General features: G+C 52.1%; 1 protein-coding gene across 2 annotated transcripts in view; it reads left to right on the top strand.

Annotated features, from left to right (window-relative positions):
- Positions 1-19654, top strand: part of Ptgis (prostaglandin I2 synthase) — a 35663-nt gene that overhangs the window by 6465 nt on the left and 9544 nt on the right. The window contains exons 1-6 of one of the 2 annotated variants that reach the window (XM_039104378.2): positions 4917-5031; positions 7118-7241; positions 9536-9714; positions 10875-11018; positions 14149-14300; positions 17785-17966. In XM_039104378.2, the coding sequence (XP_038960306.1) occupies positions 4988-5031; positions 7118-7241; positions 9536-9714; positions 10875-11018; positions 14149-14300; positions 17785-17966 (825 nt within the window). In that variant the 5' untranslated portion in view covers positions 4917-4987. Of the gene's footprint in view, positions 1-4916; positions 5032-7117; positions 7242-9535; positions 9715-10874; positions 11019-14148; positions 14301-17784; positions 17967-19654 lie in introns of those variants that run through there. The other variant, NM_031557.2, reaches the window with a different exon arrangement.

Below are 19654 nucleotides of genomic sequence, written 5' to 3'. Positions count from 1 at the left end.
CTCTTAACCACTGAGCCATCTCTCCAGCCCCAGAAAAACAGTTCTTACTAACGTGCACCCCTCCCTCCAGATTTCTGTAATGCTGACAGGAATTATAAAAGTCTGGTTTAACATCTGTGACTTTTCTCTGGGGACATCGTGAAGTTAGGAGGAGTTAGGAATCTCCCGTGTGGGCCCCCACCCAGTCTAGTCACTTGCAAGTGGTTGCCAGCAACATTCTATTTTGTTTTCCGGGCCTCAGTTTCCCCATTGGTACTCCGAGGTAGCTTGCAGAAGTGTGTGCTCAGTCTCTAGACACTTAGCTGAGGGAGTCTTTCCTTTGGACTGGGCTGGCTGTTGCAGGGAGTGTGGAGAGGTTTCATGGGTGGGACCTGTGGCTGAAGGATTAGGGGGCATCTTCAGTGGCACTGAGGAAGGCGTGGCCAGGGCTGCACAGAAGACGTAACCTGGACCAGGCAGGAGGCAGGATTTCTAGGTAGAAATGGATGTCTGTGTTAACAAGCGTAAGACAGAGGTCACCAAATGGTCCTAGCATCAGTGTTAGCTGAAGAGACTTGGGATTGGGATGGGATGGGTGGAGGGCTTCATATATCCAAATCCAGTCTTCTAATTTCTCGTGAAAGTGAGAAAACACACTGTACTTGGTGGTCTATCCCTCTCTAAACCCCACCACAGCCCCTTCGTCGTCCAGTTGCCACTCCAGCGCGCAGCTGGTCTGTCTGTGACAGGTTCCACTGCAGTGTTTGCTCAGGCCAGTAAGTGATCTGACTCCTTTGTCTACCTCAAAAGCAAAATCCAAACTTAAGAACCCGCAGCGAGAAGTCTGCGCTGCTCCGGCTGCTTTTCACTAAGGATTTGCTTACGTTTATTTATTTATGTTTGTGAGTGCGCACGCGCGCGTGTGGGTATGTGTGCTCTGGCACACGTGCTGCGGTCAGAGAACTGGTCGGAGTTCATTCTCACCTTCTGCCTTGGGGTTCTGGGCATTGAATCTAGGTGGTCAGGCGTCTTTACCCACTGACCTGCTCACTGGCCCTTTCTTGTGTGCACACGTTCGTGTGTGTGCTGTGCTTCTGTGGCACGGAGGAGACCAGAGAGGTAGATACAGGGTTGCGTCCTCAATTGCTTGTTTTTTTTTTTTTTTTTGAGACAGTCTTTCACTGAGTCTCAAAAAGCAGATATGTCTTTTTTCTTTTCTTTTTTCTGTTTTCTTTTTGAGGATGTTGATGATACTAAAACCTCCCTTTTCTTTCTTTCTCTTTTTCTTTCTTTCTTCTCTTCCTCTTCCTCCTCCCCCTCCTCCCCCTCCACCTCCCTGTCCTTTTCCTCCCCCTCCACCTCCCTGTCCTTTTCCTCCCCCTCCTCCCCTCTTCTTCTTCCTCCCCCTTCTCCTCGCCCTCCCCCTCCACTTCCTCCTCTCCCTCTTCCTCCTCCTCTTCTTCCTCCTCCTCTTCCTTCTCCTCCCTCTCCTCCTTCTTTTTTTTTGTCTTTTTTAAAGACAGAGTCTCACGTACCCCACTAGCCTTGAGTAAGTCCTAACTCACCTCCTGTGTGCTGGGGTCCCAGGGGTTTGCAACCACACCCTATTTATTCATGCTGAGGGTGAAACCTAGGACTGCACATGTTCTTGGCAAGCATTCTGCGCACTGAGCCAGGCCTACTCAGCTGCCATATGCTTTTTCTAATAGGCAGTGAAGGGGGCGGGGCTGGGCAGGGAGGGCAAACAAGATGGGAGTAGCTGAAGAAAAAGCCTGTGTTAGTGGCAGATAGGAATCCCTTCGGGTGCACGCTGGAGGAAGACTCGACTGAGCCCTGTTCCATTTCCCAGCAAATTCTCCCAGGGCCCTTTCTTGCTGTGCTCTGAATTGCAGTTTGCCCAGAGAGGTTGGGCAGCTTACCAATGCTGCACAGCGCATGGAGCCAGCCTCTGTGCTGGTCATTCCAGAACCCAGACTGCTAGGGACCTCAATCTTGTCCCTCTCAGCAACTCTGGGAGGCAGGCTTTTTCACTGAGTCTGACTATGTGCACAGTTTATTCATGTGATGCGTATTCTTTAAGCACCTACTATGTTCCAGGCAGTTTCCAGAGTTTGAGGGAACACTAGGTCCCCTGCTCTCTTGGAATAGATCCACTCAATGAGGACACCATCGTCATGCCAGGGTTGCCTGAGAGGGCCTGACAGCCCTTTCTGACTCCCTCCCCTGTGGCAGAGCTGGCCCTTAGCTCTGTTTATAAGAATCTCTCAGAGTCTAGAGGCCCCTACCTGGTGGGACACACTAGGACAGAGAGCGGAGGAACATCTTGGTATGTAGAAAACAGGATGAAAAGGCCTGAGTGCCCTTCTTCCCCCAACTCCTGCTCTGGCAGGGCCTCCAGAAAGTGAGAGTGTCAATTAGCCTTGGGAGACCACAGGCTCTGAAATAGAGCCTCCTTAGCCTCTGCTGTCCACAGGCTGAGTCATCTTGGAATGTGGCCGGGACTGGCTTGGGGTCCAGTGCAGGGGAGCCGCCAGGCTGCTGGAAGGGCCCCCGGCGGCGCCCAGGCTCCAGCTTCCTGCCTTTGTCTGCACCTTCTTGGGTTTCTCTGTGGGGAAAAAGAGCATGGCCAGAAATAACACCCGATTCACTGTCCCATCACCACTGTAGGGTAAAGTCTGGAGGAGGTGGCCCAGGGGCAGATCCTGTGCACTGGTAAGCTGCTGCCAGCTCTCTGTAAGACTACTTCCACATCTGTAAAGGGGGGACTGGGGGGGTTACAAATGCTCAGTGGGGTGATCATATGGGCTCTGGATGGAAACCCAGAACATCTGCAGGGAACTCCAGGTAAGGACTTCAGTCTCTCCATGCCTCAGTCTTCTCCTCTGGAAAATGGACCTCTCGGGAAGAGCTGTTCCTCGAGGGAAGAGCTGTTCCTCGAGGGGAGGAGCCACGGAACTCTGGCCCTCTGAACACGAGCTGCTACTACCCAACAAAGCAACAAGGACCGATGTCGTGGGTGGTAATTCAAGTGCAGCCATGGCTCAGTAAATGGCACTTGGGAGGCCTCTGGGTCCTTCTCCCAGGTACTCCTGGCTGCCAGGTGCTCTCCTAGGCATCCCTTTAACCCTCCTGAGACTGACAGTGTTCAGAACGAGCTCTTCCCATTACACAGACCAGCACACTGACGCAGAGAACAGTTACAAACTAGCAAGAAGTACAGCTGGAATTTGTACAAGTGTGGCATCCAAGTTTGGGTGGTAACCCCTGACCTTCCAGCCTCTCTTGCACAACACATTGCTCTGGGTCTTGATCCCAGGCTTGGGTCTGGGCTGGTAGGGGCAGACGCAGACTGACTACTGGGCTGCTCCTTTGCATGCCAGGAGAGCCTTCTGGCCCAGGACTTCAAAGGGATTAGAAAGGAAGAAGTTGCTGGCAGTTCTCAGAAGCCACCAGCACAAGAGCCGTGCTGGCTTTGTGGGTCTTCCCTGGGTCCAGGGAGGCTAAGTTTGCCTCCAGAAGCAATGTGGTGAGGTAGTATTGGGGGTCTGGGGGGCGGGGTACTTCCTGTGCCCCCTACATCGTCTTTGTCTCCTTGGGCCTTCCTCAGCCTTGGCCATCTTGTCCCACATACCCTTGAGGCTAGTGACAGCCAGACTGAGGAGCAGAGGGGAAGCATAGGGGAAGCCTGAGCTCCCCTGAATTGCTAGATGTGACCAAAGCCCCTCACTTTGGAGTTGGGGGGAGCTGATGCCATGCTTTCCCCTTGGACAGTCACTGTGCTCTCCTGAACCTGGACATCTTGCCTCTCTGTATTGCTGTCACATGTTAAAAAACAAAACAAGCAAACAAAAAACAGTCCTGGTACTGTGAGAGTCAGCTTCAATCCTTCCACGGGGTCCCCACTGTACTTGGCAGAGAAGCCAGACCCTCCTTGACCTTCAGGCCCTCACAGTTTTCAAGGTCATCTCTGACATCCTCACTCACGCCATCAATGTGTTCTGCACTTGGGCCACACCAGTCGCTGTATTATGGAAGACCCCATGGGCACACCGGCACCTGGGACACTGGCACTCGCATTTGTTCCCTCTGCCTGAAGGTTCCTCTCCCTCCCTCCAGAGTCTTTCACCCTTCAGGCCCCGCCCCTGGGACATCACCTTCATCATTTTCATCCATCCGGTCTTCTTCTGTCCTAGTCACTCTTCCGTACTTTGTATTTAGTGAGACGCACTCCACATACCTTAGAATTCACTGTTTAAAACAGTAACTCAAGAGTTTTAGTCCAGTCTCAAGGTTGAACAACCATCACCCCTAATTCTAGAACACTTTCTCCTGAACGGAAACCCTATGTCTGTTGGCAGCTACTCTCTACCCCTGTTCCCCAGGCAACCACCAAACTAAGCCTCGCCCTGTGTATCTCCTGGCTCTCTGGTCTGGCTTCTACTTAGCACCTTGTCTTAAGGTCCATCACGTCTTTTTTCCAGGCCGAATACTATTCTGTAGCTTGGATGTACCACAGTGAGTTTCTTCCCCCATCAGTCAGTGGATGCAGGGTGGTTTCTGCTCCATGAAACAGTGAGTGCAACAGTGTATCTGTTAATGCACCTGTTTTTATTTCTTGGGGCTAAACCCCTTCATCCTGCAGTATGCTGGTTAAGGAACTGCCAGGCTGGTTTCTACAGCAATTTGCATCTGTGTACATCTGTGTGGTCCAGTTCCTTCACATCCTTACAAACTCTTAATCTTCTTTTAACTAAAAACAAAACAAAACAGTACTGCAGCTATAAGAGTGGGTACAAAATAGTATCTTGTGATGGTGTTTCCCTGGTAACCGGGGAAATGCCCATCAGTCATTTTGGCATCTTCTTTGGGGAACATTCCATTCAAATCCTTTGTACATTTAATAATTAAGTGTCTGTTGGTTTTTTGAAACAGTCTTCATCACAGCTGGTCTCAAACTCATGGTTCTTCTGCCTCAGCCTCCCAAGTACAGATTCCAGGCCTGGTCAACATGCTGGCTCATATATATATATCAAAGCTACAGCTTCATGAATGGTAGGTAGGCACTGTACCACTGAGCCACATACCCAGCCCTTGTTCATTTGAGACGGTTTTATTCTGTAGCCCAGGCTAGCTTCAGACTTCTGCGCCTTTCTCTTCAGCCTCCCAGGGCTGGGCTCACAAGTGTGCAGGGCCACGCCCACCTCATGCACTTTTTAGTTGGGAATGTTTGTTCTCTGTGGCCAACTTGCTTCTCTTTCTCTCACTCCTTGATGGGTTTGGGGGCCGCTTCCTGATGGGTTTGGGGGCCACTTCCTGATGGGTTTGGGGGCCATTTCCTGATGGGTTTGGGGGTCATCTGTCCAGTTCTCTCCTCTGTCTCCAGTATCCACGGCAGTGTCTGCCTTGTAGTTAATGTTTGGTGAGTGAGTGAATGAACCACAGTGAGAGGAGAGATATGACACTTCATTCATTCACTCACTGACTTTCGTTCACTCACTAGATCACTGTCAGTTATTCATTCAAACATTGGTTGCTCATTGACTCATGCAGTCGTTCATTCATTCCTTCCCTCGGTCATTCTCAGTCATTCACTCACACTGGTCACTCACTCATTCGTTCATTCATCTTCTGTCAGTATTCGTTCATACATTAGCCACTCATTCACTCACTGTCACTCACCCATTAATGCATGCACTCACTCATTCATTATGTAGTAGATGGGCGTCTGGGGCATTCCTGTGGTTCTGATGTCTCTCAGACTGAGTCAGGTCCTCATAGGGGCTTAGGGACCTCCCAGGGGCTTTCCTTAGCTCACCGTCCCTCCTTCAGGAGGAAGCAGGTGAAATATAACTTCCCATGGAAGCCAAGCACATGGCATTGGGAACCCGTGTGGTAGTTAATGGAGCAGTTTAAGCCATCAGCTGGTCCTGAGCTCACAGAGGTAGGGCCAAGGTGGGCAGAGTCCACCTGGAGGACAGAGACCCCTGTGTCCCTGTCTACAGCCAGTGGCTGTCTCTTTTATTCTCAAAGCCAGCCACAGAGACCGGTCCTCAAATCCCTCTCCTGATTTGGACCTCTTTGCCCAGAGAAGCCACATCTCCCCATAAGGACTGGCTCAGTAAGAAGAAAGCTTGTCTTAAAGGCTCTCCCCTGGGGCCTGGAGAGATGGCTCACCTGGTACGATGCTTGCTGCTCTTACCGAGGATCTGGTTTGGTTCCTAGCACCCATATCGGGCTGCTTGTAACTCCAGTTCCAGGGAATCTGATAGACTCTTCAGCCTCTCCAGGCCTTACACACACACACACACACACACACACACACACACACACACACACACACTCTCACAGCGAGGAGGGATCAAACCCACGGGTTGTGGTCAGACCTGCCTTTCTTAGGGACCTGCATGGACCTTACAGTGTTCCTTCCCCAGGGACCGTACAGACTAGCCTTTGTTGGAAGCTGAGGCAGTCTGCCTTCCTGCCCTGGCTCTTGCCTCAGAGGGCTCCCATCGAGCAAAGACTGTGATGAAGCCTGCACCCTGCCACCCTGTCCCTGCCACTGCTCTCTTCTTGTGGTCAGGAGAGGGAGCGTGAGATACCCTGAGCTCAGACTGGCTCAGAGAACTCTCCATCCTTCTGCTGGGTGCTGGAAGCTCCCTCCCACCGGAAGTCATCTATGCCGTAGACCCTGCCTGCCCTCCCACCCCCTGCCTCCACCCTTACCCTGGGTCCATCCTCTGTGTCGAGGCTAACGTATCTGCATGCCTTCCCCACACCAGTCATCTTCCTCACAGACCCTCCCAGGACCCCCATCCCATTCAGACACAAAGCCACAGACAGCCCCCTGCCCACATGAACCATAGGGTCTCACCCACGACCTGGCTGTAGCTCCACACACATGTCCTTTCTCTGTTGGCCCACACCTACCCAACTCCATACCGTCCTTTGAGCCCATAACACCAAGCCCAGGGTCTTTGCTCTTGTGGTTCCCTCTTACTGAAAAGCTCTTCTCTCAGAAGCCATCGGTCCCCTTCCACCTCCACAGTCACCCCTCCCCCACCCCGACTTCCCCATGGTTTCTGCTCTCTGTCCCCTCCCTTTCTTCATCACATGATGCTAGGTGCTGTGGTTTCTGCAGGCGACCCGGTGAGCCTCCGTTGGACCTGGGCAGCATCCCCTGGCTGGGCCATGCCTTGGAGTTTGGGAAGGATGCCGCCAGCTTCCTTACCAGGATGAAGGAGAAGCACGGTGACATATTTACTGTGAGTATCTCTGGGAGCGACAGGGGTGAGTGGCTGCTCATACTGGGGCCATCCACTCCTCCAACATCTACCCACATACCCACCCATCCATCTATTCCTGCCCAGGGGAGGCTGACTGTCCCTCTGTCCCTCCAGCTGCCTCCTATGTACTAGTCATCAACTGAGTTCTGTGCTCTAAGGGCGTGTAAAACTGCTCTCGTAGGGATGGACGTCAGTATTTAAGGTGCTTCCAATGCAATCAACTGGTCAATTAAGATTAAATATTACACTTCCGCTTGTCTGTTTACCCATCTGTCTTTCTGTATTGATATCTTTTTATCAACTATCTAGTCTTTTTTAAAGATTTTTTAAGATTAATTTCTATTCATGTATACATGTGTGTATCTGTGTGTGCATGTGCATGTTTATGACATCTGTGTAGGTGCCCGTAGAGGCCAGATGAACGTGTCAGACCCCCGGGAGCTGGAGCTGCAGATGGCTGTGAGCTACCACTGGGGTGCTGGGAGCCGAACTCAGTTCCTCCAGAAGAGTAGCCAGTGTTCTTCTTAACTGCTCTCCAGACTCTATCACCCATCAAAAGTCACCCACCATTCTCCACTCCTTCACCCAGCACCCATTCAGCTTCCATCTCTAGATTCCATGTCCACTGGCTTCCTTCCGTTCTTCTTCCCACAGTTATCCACCCACCATAGTCCAGCCAACGCTCAGCATCCATCCACTCAGCACCTGACTCTGGTCTACTCCTATACGTCTACTTCTGTATTCATCCATCCATCCATCCATCCATCTATCCATCCATCCATCCACCCACTCGCTCACCCACTCACCCACCTGCTCACCCACTCACCCATCCGCTCACCCACTCACCCTCCCACTCACCCACTCATCTACCCACTCACCCACTCACCCACTCACCTACCCATTCACCCACCTGCTCACCCACTCACCCACCCGCTCACCCACCCACCCGTACACTCACCCACTCACCCACTCACCTACCCGCTCATCCACCCATCTACCCACTCACCCACTCACTCACCCACTCACCCACTCACCCGCACACTCACCCACTCACCCACTTACCTACCCACTTACCCACTCACCCACTCACCTACCCGCTCATCCACCCATCTACCCACTCACCCACTCACCCACCCACTCACCCACTCACCCGCACACTCACCCAATCACCTACCCACTTACCCACTCACCCACTCACCCACCCGCTCACCCACTCACCTACCCGCTCATCCACCCATCTACCCACCTACCAATCCACCCATTCAGGACCCTACCTACCTACCCACCCATCCGCCCACCCATCCACCCATTCATGCACCTACCAATCCATCCACCCACCAACTCTCCCATCTACTTAATTACCCACCCACCTACCCATTCACCCACCTACCCACCCATCCGTCTACCTACCCACCTACCCATCTACACATCCACCCACTCATTCACCCACCCACAGATAACAGCTACACACCCACTCATTCACACGCCAACCCACCCATCTACACACTTACCTATCCACCCACCCACCCACACATTCAACCATATATCAAGTCACCCACACATACACCCACCCACCCATAGGTACACCCACCCAACCATTCATACACCTACCTACCCACTCATCTACCCACTCACTCACCTACCCACCCATCCATATACCCACCCACCCATCCATAGGTACACCCACCCACCCATCCATACACCGACCCACCCATCCATACACCGACCCACCCATCCATACACCGACCCACGCACACATTCATACATCTCCCTACTCATCTACTCACCCATCCACTCATCCTTCTCCTTGGTGAGGTACCAGGGATCGAACCCAGGACATCATACACGCCAGGCAAAGACCGCATCAGTTTTCACTTTCGTACCCCAGCCCCCTCTCCCTTCTTATTTGGAGACAGGATCTTACTATTATGACCTGGGTTGGCCCTTGAACCCACTCTAATTCAGACAGCCCTCGAACCCGGGATCCTTCTGTCTCAGTCTTTTGAGGAGCTGCAATTATACACCTGGCTACAACCATTGCTTTTAGAAGACATTGGCCGGTCTTAGCCCTGATAGGTTTCAGCATGGAGATTTGGGGCATGTTGTCTTGTGTCCCAGCTTACGTTTTGCAGTGGTAGATGGGGGAGTGGCAGTCCCTAGCTCAAAGGGCAGGAGGGATGAGCCAGACTGCTGCCGGCCCGTGCCTATCGTGCCCACGCTTGCTGACAGATGCCTGAATGCAGAGGGGTGCCATTCACCCATTCCTCCAACAGGTGCTGGTGGGGGGCAGGTATGTCACTGTCCTCCTGGACCCACACTCTTACGACACAGTGGTGTGGGATCTGCGTACACGGCTGGACTTCCACCCCTACGCCATCTTCCTCATGGAGAGGATTTTTGATCTGCAGCTTCCAAATTTCAACCCCAGCGAGGAGAAGGCCAGGATGAAGCCGTGAGTGTAGAGATGGGCCTGTGGGCAGGCCCTTGTAGGGGCTTCAACCCCACATCCTGTTGTGCTGGGCCCCTGTCTTAGTCAGGGTTACTACTGCTGTGACGAAATACCATGACCCAAAGCAAGTTGCGAAGGGAAGGGTTTGCTTGGTTTACACTTCCATATTGCTGCTCATCCCTGAAGGAAGTCAGGGAATGACCTCAAACAGGCTGGAACCTGGAGGCCGGAGCTGATGCAAAGGCCATGGAGGGGTGCTGCTTACTGGCTTGCTTCCCCTGACTTGCTCAGCCTGCTTTCTCATAGAACCCAGGGCCACAAGCCCAGGGTAGCACCAACCACAAGGGGCTGTGCTCTCCCTCATCAGTCACTAATTAGGAAAAATGCCCTACAGGCTTGCTTACAGCTGGATCTTATGGGGGACATTTTCTTAATCATGGCTCCCTCCTCTCCGATGACTTAGCTTGTGTCAAGTTGCTGTAAAACTCTTCAGCCCAGCCCTGAGGCCACTGTCCAGGAGAGACGGTTAAAAAACAAATGCAACCAGGATCACTGCCTGGCCCACACCTGCAGTTTGTGATGTTACATGAGGTTCCACAGGCAGGGCGCTGTCCCCTAGACACTCAGTAACTCACTGCTATTGGTGGCTTAGATTCTTACATGTCAACAGACCACCCCTGACCCTTGACAGTTCTCCAGGCTTTGGTCGGCCTGAAGTAGATCAGCTGCTCCTCTCACCATTGCCACTCGCACCCCCAGACTACGTCTTAGGTCCACATGGGGAGACCGGGTCAGCAGCTCAATCTTTGTCCCATCCCCCATCCATCTGAAATTGGATTTCCAGCCCCTTGCTGGATTTTATAGAGGAACTGGTTCAGACTTGTCTAGAAGCCTGTGGGTCCCTTGTCCAAGTTTGTGCACCAGGCAAGGACAGACTGTCCTGGCCAGGACCTCATAATGTAGCGTGAGTCCAAACAGTGTCTGTGCCTCAGCTGTGCCCTTCCCTGCCTAGGTGGCCTTGTCCCGACACTGGACTCTTTGTGCCCGAGTTTCTCCACTGTAAAACTGTCTCGGTGGTAGCTGTTATTCCTTTGACACACGTGCAATCTTTTTTTTCTGAGTATATTAAGTGACTAATGCCTATCTTGCGTTGCTGGTCTCAGGACGCTCATGCACAAAGACCTGCAGGCGCTCACGGAAGCCATGTATACCAACCTGCGCACCGTCCTGCTGGGTGACTCCACAGAAGGAGGCAGTGGCTGGCAGGAGAAAGGTCTGCTTGAGTTCTCCTACAGCTCCCTGCTCAGGTGAGCCCATAACCTTGTCATGGCCGAGGGAATTGGGGGTACCCTGTGGGTGAGGGCACTGTGGGAGATGCTCAGAACAGAACACGGGAAGGAGGTGACTCAGGTGGAACCCCAAATTCACCCTACGCAACCTGAGCTGTGAACCAGATGTGAGCTGTAAAAAGCGCCAAGTGTCCGAGTGTCCTCCAGAGCAGGAGTCCATCTTAAGTCCGGGTTTCTATTCCTGCACAAACACCGTGACCAAGAAGCAAGTTGGGGAGGAAAGGGTTTATTCAGCTCACACTTCCACATTGCTGTTCATCATCAAAGGAAGTCAGGACTGGAACTCAAGCAGGTCAGGAAGCAGGAGCTAATGCAGAGGCCATGGAGGGATATTGCTTACTGGCTTGCTTCCCCTGGCTTGCTCAGCTTGCTCTCTTGTAGAACCCATGACCACCAGCCCAGGGATGGCACCATCACAAGGAGCTGGGCCCTCCCCACTTAATCACTTATTGAGAAAATGCCTTACAGCTGGCTCTCATGGAGGCATTTCCTCAAGGGAGGCTCCTCTGTGACAACCCCAGCATGTGTCAAGTTGACACACAAAAGCAGCCAGCACAGTCCCCTAGGTGGGCATCCTGGCATCTGGCTCTCATCAGCTAGCAATGATGCTTAGAAGACCAACAAGGGAGCTCGACCTGAGGTCAGACCTCATAACTGTAGTAAAAACAGTGCAGCAAAGTGCAACTCCTTCAGCTGTGCAGCATCCTCAGTGGTCCCCCAGGACACAGCAGGGGACATAGCAGATGAGTTCCTTATGCCTGAGAGGGCAGCGATCCAGAGATGGGACATCTGGGGGCTTTCAGCCTCAATGCTAAGGTTTAACCGCAGGGCTGTGGGGCACCTGCAGTGTGAAGACTTTGGTGGGGAAGCAGCAAGTGCTAAGCCCTGGAGTGGCAAGAAGCTGGGTGAAGGGGCCAGGGCGGCTAGAACAAAGCAGGGAAGTGGCAGGGAGAACAGGTAGAGATATCTGCAGAAGCCGGCCTCACAGCCGGGTGGAAGGCTTTGGAATGTAGGCTCAGCTGGATGGTGGTGACCTTTAGGGACCCACAAAGGGGCCCCGATACAATCTGATTTGTGTCTATGCAGAGGACTCTGTAGGCGAGACCCAGGCAAGGGGACCCACCAGGACATCCGTGGGTCATAGCAATAGCCTGGACCGAGGAGAGGGCAAGAATACAAGGTTGGCAGGAAGGTTTTTAACAGGAGGGAGAGTTGGGAGACTGTACCTCAATGGTCAGTAGCACCGACCCAAAACAACAACAAAAGACACTTTATTCATAGAAGTTGAGAGAGACACACGTGCGTTCCGATAAGAGGCAACCATTCATTTGTTGTCATGGGTGCATGTGTGTACACAGGTGCCATCACATCTGTTTGGACTGGGTGGGTAAACTCACTTCATGCTCCCTGAGGTGGTAATTTACAGACCCACTAGTTAGATGGGAAAACTCACCCAGGGTCCCTGTCAGGGTGGTAGGTGGCTGCTCTCAGCATCCCTTCCGTGAGACACAGCCTTTTTGTTTGGCACAGTTCACACACACAGTAGGGCTATACTGGTCTGCATGCTGCTGGCTCCCCTGTTGTTTAGGATGAGAACTGATCTAGCAAGGGACAGCAGAACCTTGTCCCTGACTGGCAAGTTCTCAGCAGGGTGACACTCAGGTGTCCTGGCTTCTGTCACCCTGCATCTTCCTGTGGAACAGCAAGGAGATACGGGGGGTGGGGGTGGGGGGGGGCTTAGGCAGGGGCACCAGTTGGCACCAGCATAGGGAGTCCCACAGGGTCTAGGCCTGGCCTGAGTTTCTACCTCCACCAGGCTTGGTGTGCTGAGGCATTGCAGTTACCTGAACAATGAAAGTGCGTAAGATTCAGAAAGGCAGATACGAGGTGATGGTCCCTGTGCCCCAACTTCCCGAACCTTCCAACGTGTCCTGTGGTGCCTGGCCTTCCTTCAAAGTGGTATCCTAAGTTCCACTCTGGCTCCCTTGACTCCGAGGCAACTCACTTCACCCTGAGCAGAGGGCTCCTCTCCAGGGCGGTTCAGTTGGGTTTCCGACTGGAAAAGCTTGCTACATAGTCTCTAGGCCACTAACTCTGCATCTCCCAAGAGCTGTGGGCTTCGGCAGCTCCATTTTAGTTTATGGCACCGAGCGCCACCTAGTGGCCATCTGGGTCCACATACACTTGTAGGCTATGTGTTCCCTATGTCTGCCCAGAGTTAGGGAGGAAAACATGAGAACCTTTCAGGCTGAGGATGAGGATGGGGAAGGCTGAGCTTGGCCTCTGAGCCCTAACTTTTCCTAGGCGAAGCTGGCTTCCTGTCAGCCCAGAGGAGAGAGCAGGTGTGGGCCTCCTACCTGGAGAGTTTGTTTCCAGCACAGACACTGGGCTGGGCTGGAGAGGGGAGTGGGGTGCAGGTGGGGTTGTGATGGTGACATGGATGGCTCCTGGTAGACAGACTTATGATGGCCTGTCACCAGAGTCCTCAGGAGTGTGTTGTATTTATATATCGATCTTTCCAGTCACTCTACCACCCACCCACACCACTCACATCCATTCATCCACCCATCAACCTGTCCACCGTCCGACTTAACCTCCATCTACCCATCTATCCACCCACCCATCCACCTCTGTGAACCCACTCATTCACCCACGAATCTACCCACCCAGCCACTCACTATTGCTCCATAGACATGCCTACCCACCATCATTGACCCAGCATCCATTGCGGGCCTACTGCTGCAGGCACGGTGTGAGTGAGGCTCAGGGTGAGGGCTACACGTGCTTCTCTCAGTCTCCCCGCTCCCCTCTCCTTCCTGTTTCTCCCTCTCCCTGCTTGGAAAAACCCTCTCCTGGGAGACCCAAGGCTGGGGGAGCTTAGGAAGGTGACGTGGTGTTCTGCTCCACTCTGTTGCTGTGATAAAACACTCCCACTAAAAGCAACTTGGGAAACAAAGGGTTTACTTCATCATACATTTTCAGGTCACACAACATCTCTGAGGGAAATAGGCAGGGTAGGAACTGAAGAGGGGAAACTGAGGCAGGGTAGGAACTGAAGACAGGACCTGACTTGTTGCTGTCACCCCAGCGCTGGCTACCTGACCCTGTATGGAGTGGAGGCCTCACCACGCACCCACGAGAGTCAGGCCCTCGACCGTGACCACTCAGCCGACGTTTTCCGCACCTTCCGCCAGCTGGATCTGATGCTCCCCAAACTGGCTCGAGGCTCCTTGTCAGTGGGTAAGCATCGTGATGTCACAGCAGAAATGGATGATTGCTCATGGCACTTCAATAAGTGTGTTACAGTTTTCCTCGTTCCTGGCTAGCTACCAAATAATTGAGATCGGATCACTATATTTATTTAACATGCATTAATAAGGGCACAACAACTGAACAGTTACTACTCTGCTTTAATCTTTTATGCTGATCTGGCTAAGATACTGGCAGGTTTGGCTTTCTCATCCTCTCTCCTGGATCTCTTTCCTGGGCTGAATCCCTTTCCCTAGCTGACAGGAAGTTCCGCCCTATTCTCTCTCCTGCTCAGTCATTGGCTGTTAAGCTCTCTTTATTGACATGTCAGGAAACAATTGAGGAGCTGGTGTTTACATAAGATTGAGGCAGGAGGTTTTCTGGATTAGGATTGCAAGGGAGACAGAAATGAGCACTTGAATCTTCACACTGTGCACAAGAACACTGTGCCTAGGTGGTGCGTCCCATGCACGGCAGACTGGATGGTCTTTCCCTACAAAGCAACAGCAGCCATGCTGGGTAGAGCAGGCCTTTAGCCCCAGCACTCTAGAGGCAGAGGCAGGTGGATCTCTGTGAGTTTGAGGCCAGCCTGGTCTATATAGCAAACTCCAGGACAGCCTGGGCTACTACATAGTGAGACTCTGTCTCAAACAACCAAAAATTAACCAATTAATTAGTTAGTTAACATTAAAGAAGCAGCGAAAACCTTGTGATAAAATATCCAAGGAAATGGACTGGAGGGATGGCTCAGCGGTTTAAGAGCATTGACTGCTCTTCCAGAGGTCCTGAGTTCAATTCCCAGCAACCGCATGGTGGCTCACAACCATCTGTAATGGGATCTGATGCCCTCTTCTGGTGTGTCTGAAGACAGCTACAGTGTTGTATTCAAATAAAGTGTTTAAAAAAAAAATCCAAGGAAAACACTAAAGATGGAAGGATGTGTTTTGGCTCCCGGTTTCAGAGGTGTCGATCCACAGCCACCTGACTCCATTGCTGTGGTATATCTGAACTTGATGCGGGCAGAGCCCTCAGTAGGAGCACTCAGCAGAGGAGGCTGCGACCTCGTGGCAGCCAGGAAGTGGAGAAAACTGGAAGAAGGGTCTGGGGATAAGATACACCGTTCAAAAGCACATTCCCGTGATCTGCTGCCTCAAGCACCCCATCCCCAGTAGCCCTTTCCAGCCGTAAGCTCATCTGGTCGTTAATCCACCTATGTAGCTGGTTCCCTCACAGCCCAGCTGTGTCTCCAGGACGCCACCAGCTGGGAACCAAATCTTCAGTACATGAGCCTGTTGGAGACACATTTCATATCCAGAACGTTGCAGTCCATTTGGATTCAGAGCTCTTGAGACTGAGCCAAGTGCACGTTTGACAGGAACTATGAGGAGGAGGGGACATAACAGACTCTGGGCTCTACCTCCTCAGATCTCTGTGGTGTTACTGTGTCCAATGGGAAGGACAACAGTGTCATCCTAGGTGTCCTTAGGCTCCGCTGAGGCCATGGATAGCATCATTGCTTGCTGAGGACTTAACCTTGTTCTGAGTGTCAACCAGGCCGAGTATGGACACATCTGAGAGACACCCTATCATTTTAAAATGTCTTTTCTCCCTGCTTCACTTCGCTCTTTCGAAACAGGGTCTCTGTAGACCAGGCTGGTCCTTAAATTTAGGATCCTCCTATCTCAGTCTCCCAAGAACTAAGATTACAGGTGTTCATGTCCATTGAGCAATTCACACACCTACCCAAAGATCTGCCAGACCCTAGGGCTGTCACCTCTCTTCCCGTTGGTTTGCCAGCCTGCTGGGCAGAGGCTGTAGCTTCCTCTTGTCACAGCATTGTCAGATGCAAGTCATGAACCTGGAGGGCGGAAAAGAGCATACGCATCCCACCCACCTCCCCGCCTCACCTGTTGAGCGATGGTTTGGCTTCTCCGGCCTCTGCAAGCCCTCTCTGTGAGCTGTGCAGACATTGTACAGACATTGTTCACTGTCTGATGCAGTCCCCTGGGGTCTGAGGCTCGCACGGGTGAAATCACTCGTCACAGGAGAAGCAGGTAGGTGGCAGAGTAGGCAACAGGCACACTTTGTCTGATTCCGAAATCCAATGTGTTAAACATATGTCCCAACGCAGCACCAGTTGCTTCTCCAGAAAAAAAAGTTTCTACACTCTTCCTCCTTCCAAGGGATGCAGAGGACGCATCCGTGAAAGGCTGTTTCCCAATGTGAGCAGGAGGTGGCAGTGTTGGACAGTTGCTCTCCGGTGGACTCAAGCAGTTCCCAGACCTGGTGGGTGCGGTATAAACAGAAAGACCAACCGGCAAAACCCTACCAAAAATATCAAATGTACATCTTTTCCTCCCACGGTGCCTCTTCCAGGCAATGATCCCACAGAAGTGCTCACATGTAGTGGCCGGTAAGACCACTCAATGGCCACACTGTGACTGAAGAGCTAGAACTGAACTGTGCCAGAGTAGGGGCTGACTAACGGACACAATGTGTGAGAACATCATATGACATCAGCTCCCAAACCTGTGGAAGTGAAAGGGGTGAAACCCACGGTGGCTGGAGATCAAGGTGGGGAACACTGGCCAGACCTTCCACCTCAATCCAGATGTGGTAGCCATATGCTTGGATTTTTGCCTTTAACAATTGAGATGAAGCAAAGAGTTCCTTACAGCACCAGGAACTATAGGCAGGCAAACAGACAGACAGGCAAGCAGGCAGACAGACAGACAGACACAAGAGCACCTAGATTATCAACCTCCCCTCCCCCCAATTTGGTTTTTCAAGACAAGGTTTCTCTGTATAGCTCTGGCTATTCTGAAACTCGCTCTGTAGACCAGGCTAGCCTCGAACTCACAGAGATCTAACTGCCTGCCTTTACTTCCCAAGCGCTGGGATTAAAGGCATGCACCACTACACCTAGCCTGGATTATCAGTTTCGTTAGAAAATGAGGTATGTGCCTGGGTGAAGCCACTTGCTTTGTGGCGTCTGAGGGTGTATTGGGGCGGCCTGGAGATCTCCTCTCTCTTCAGATCTACTTAGCCTCCTCCTCTGTGGGATCTTCCTCTGCTGACCTTACCTCTCTGCTCTAGAGGTGTTTGAGTGGAGACCCCAAATCTGTGTCCTGACCATGGCCAGTGAGGCTCTTTCTGGGATGCTAAGCCTCTGCCTTTCATGCATGGTTTAGGTCCTAGGGAGAGAGGCCATTGCCTCGAGTGTGGTCCTCCCAGACGGCCCCAGAAAGCTTCCCACATTCATGAGATCTCCATGGGTTCTTGCTATGGAGAAATTCTCTCTTGCAGGAGCAGGCCCTTACGCCTTTCTGCAAAAGACATGGGTCCTAGGCAACTTTACAGGGCTTCACCCCACGTTTTCCCATCAGTGATACCCAGATGAGTTGTGAGAGGCTGAGGCTGGGTGGCCCTCAGTGAGACGACTATAACCTTCCTCTTCTGTGCTCTGTCCCCGCAGGGGATAAAGACCATGCATGCAGTGTCAAAAGCCGCCTGTGGAAGCTGCTGTCTCCAGCCGGACTGGCCTCCAGGGCTGACCGGAGCAGCTGGTTGGAGAGTTACCTGAGACATCTTGAGGAGATGGGGGTATCAGAGGACATGCAGGCCCGGGCACTGGTGCTGCAGCTCTGGGCCACACAAGTAAGCATGAGTGGGTAGGTGTGGAATTCATGTGCGTGTGCTGGTGTGAGCAGGTGAGGCATGCGTGAGCACACAGCCTACTGATCGACCCACCCGACACTGTTTCTCTGGGCCAGCAGCTTTGTAAACAGGTGGTCCAAATGATGGGCTTTATAGGGAAACATGGCAGACTGATAGAAAAATGGGACTCGTGTAGGCCAGGCTAGCCTCGAACGTGCTATGTAGCCAAGGATAGTCTTTTTTTTTTTTTTTTAAAGATTTATTTATTTATATGTAAGTACACTGTAGCTGTCTTCAGACACACCAGAAGAGGGCATCAGATCTCATTACAGATGGTTGTGACCACCATGTGGGTGCTGGGAATTGAACTCAGGACCTCTGGAAGAGCAGTCAGTGCTCTTAACCACTGAGCCATCTCTCCAGCCCCCCAAGGATAGTCTTGAACACGTGATCCTCCTTCCTTCTTCTATAGAACGCCAGGTTACAGACATGTGCTAGCACGCCTGGTTTATATGGTTCTGGGATAGATGAGAGCCTGGGCATTCTGGGAAAGGTTTGCCTCCAGTCTGTAAACTCTGTACATAGCTTAATGGACTCCTGTACGTGCTGACTTGGTTCTCTAGCCTCTCACACCTCAGTTACTTTCTTTCCCTCGCTCCTGCTGTGGTTTGGTCCCCTTTGTGGCCAAGTTGCAAATAACCCAACTCTTCTCCTTTGCTTATGTCACAATGTCTCCAGCAAGCGAGATCGTCCTACGGCCTGATGTCAAACGACAAGGTTTAGCTCAGACTCATGATCGCGGTCTAACCTGTGTCTCCTAGTCATCCCAAATGTGCCTCTGTCCCGGTTTCTTCTCTGTTTTGGGGATGAAATACTCCAACCAAAGCAACTTAGAAAGGACGGGTGTGTTTTAACTCACTGTTCAAGATTACAGTCCGTCATTGTGGGAAAGCCACGGCGGTGTGGGCTCTGGTCACAGTGAATACAGTCAATGCTCACCTCCTCTGTCCCCTGACACAGTGCAGAGCCTAGGAGTGGAGCCACCCAGGGAGTGGTTCCCATCTTGGTTAAGGCAAGATTATCCTCACAAGCGTGCTGAGAGGCTAGTCTTCCAGGGGATTCTAGAACTCAAGCTGACAACTGAGAACCATTGTAGCCACTTAAGGCTTATCCTGCTGGGCCTCTGCGTCAGCATCCGTGTGGTACCTGGCCATTTTGCACCTTCAGTGTCCATTCGTCTGGTGCTTGTTCTGTTCTTCTCACTGCTTTCTATGACCTTGGCATTTTTTACTTTTGCTTTTGTAGAGTGTAGACCCATGATTCTGAGAATTACTGCAAAGCTCCTTCAAGTTCCTCAGTCCTTCTGGGAATGCTTGTGTTTCAGAGAGGCTGGGGCAGGGAGCTGTTGTCCAGGATGCATGCTCAATGGCTGGGGAAGTCAATGTGTGGTAGCAAACAGGGCTGAGATTAGTGCTGTCCTAGGAGTCACAGCTAGAGGCTTAGGGAGGCCTCTCCCTGAGTTGTTTGCACTGTTCCTGTATGTCGAGAAAGCTAGCTTCAGAGATCTGGGAATTTGGAAATATTCTAGGCAGGGGGTCAGCAAGAGCAAAGTCTTAGGATTGGAGCTTGCCAAGGAATCTGGCTACCACAAGGGGTTGAGCCTGGGGAGCCCCCAAAGAAAAAATAAG

The sequence above is a fragment of the Rattus norvegicus genome, chromosome 3 (genome assembly GCF_036323735.1).
Source record: "Rattus norvegicus strain BN/NHsdMcwi chromosome 3, GRCr8, whole genome shotgun sequence".
Classification (NCBI taxonomy): Eukaryota; Metazoa; Chordata; class Mammalia; order Rodentia; family Muridae; genus Rattus; species Rattus norvegicus.
The sequence above is the reverse complement of the archived record's forward strand: the minus strand, read 5'-3'. Positions and strand labels throughout refer to the sequence as shown.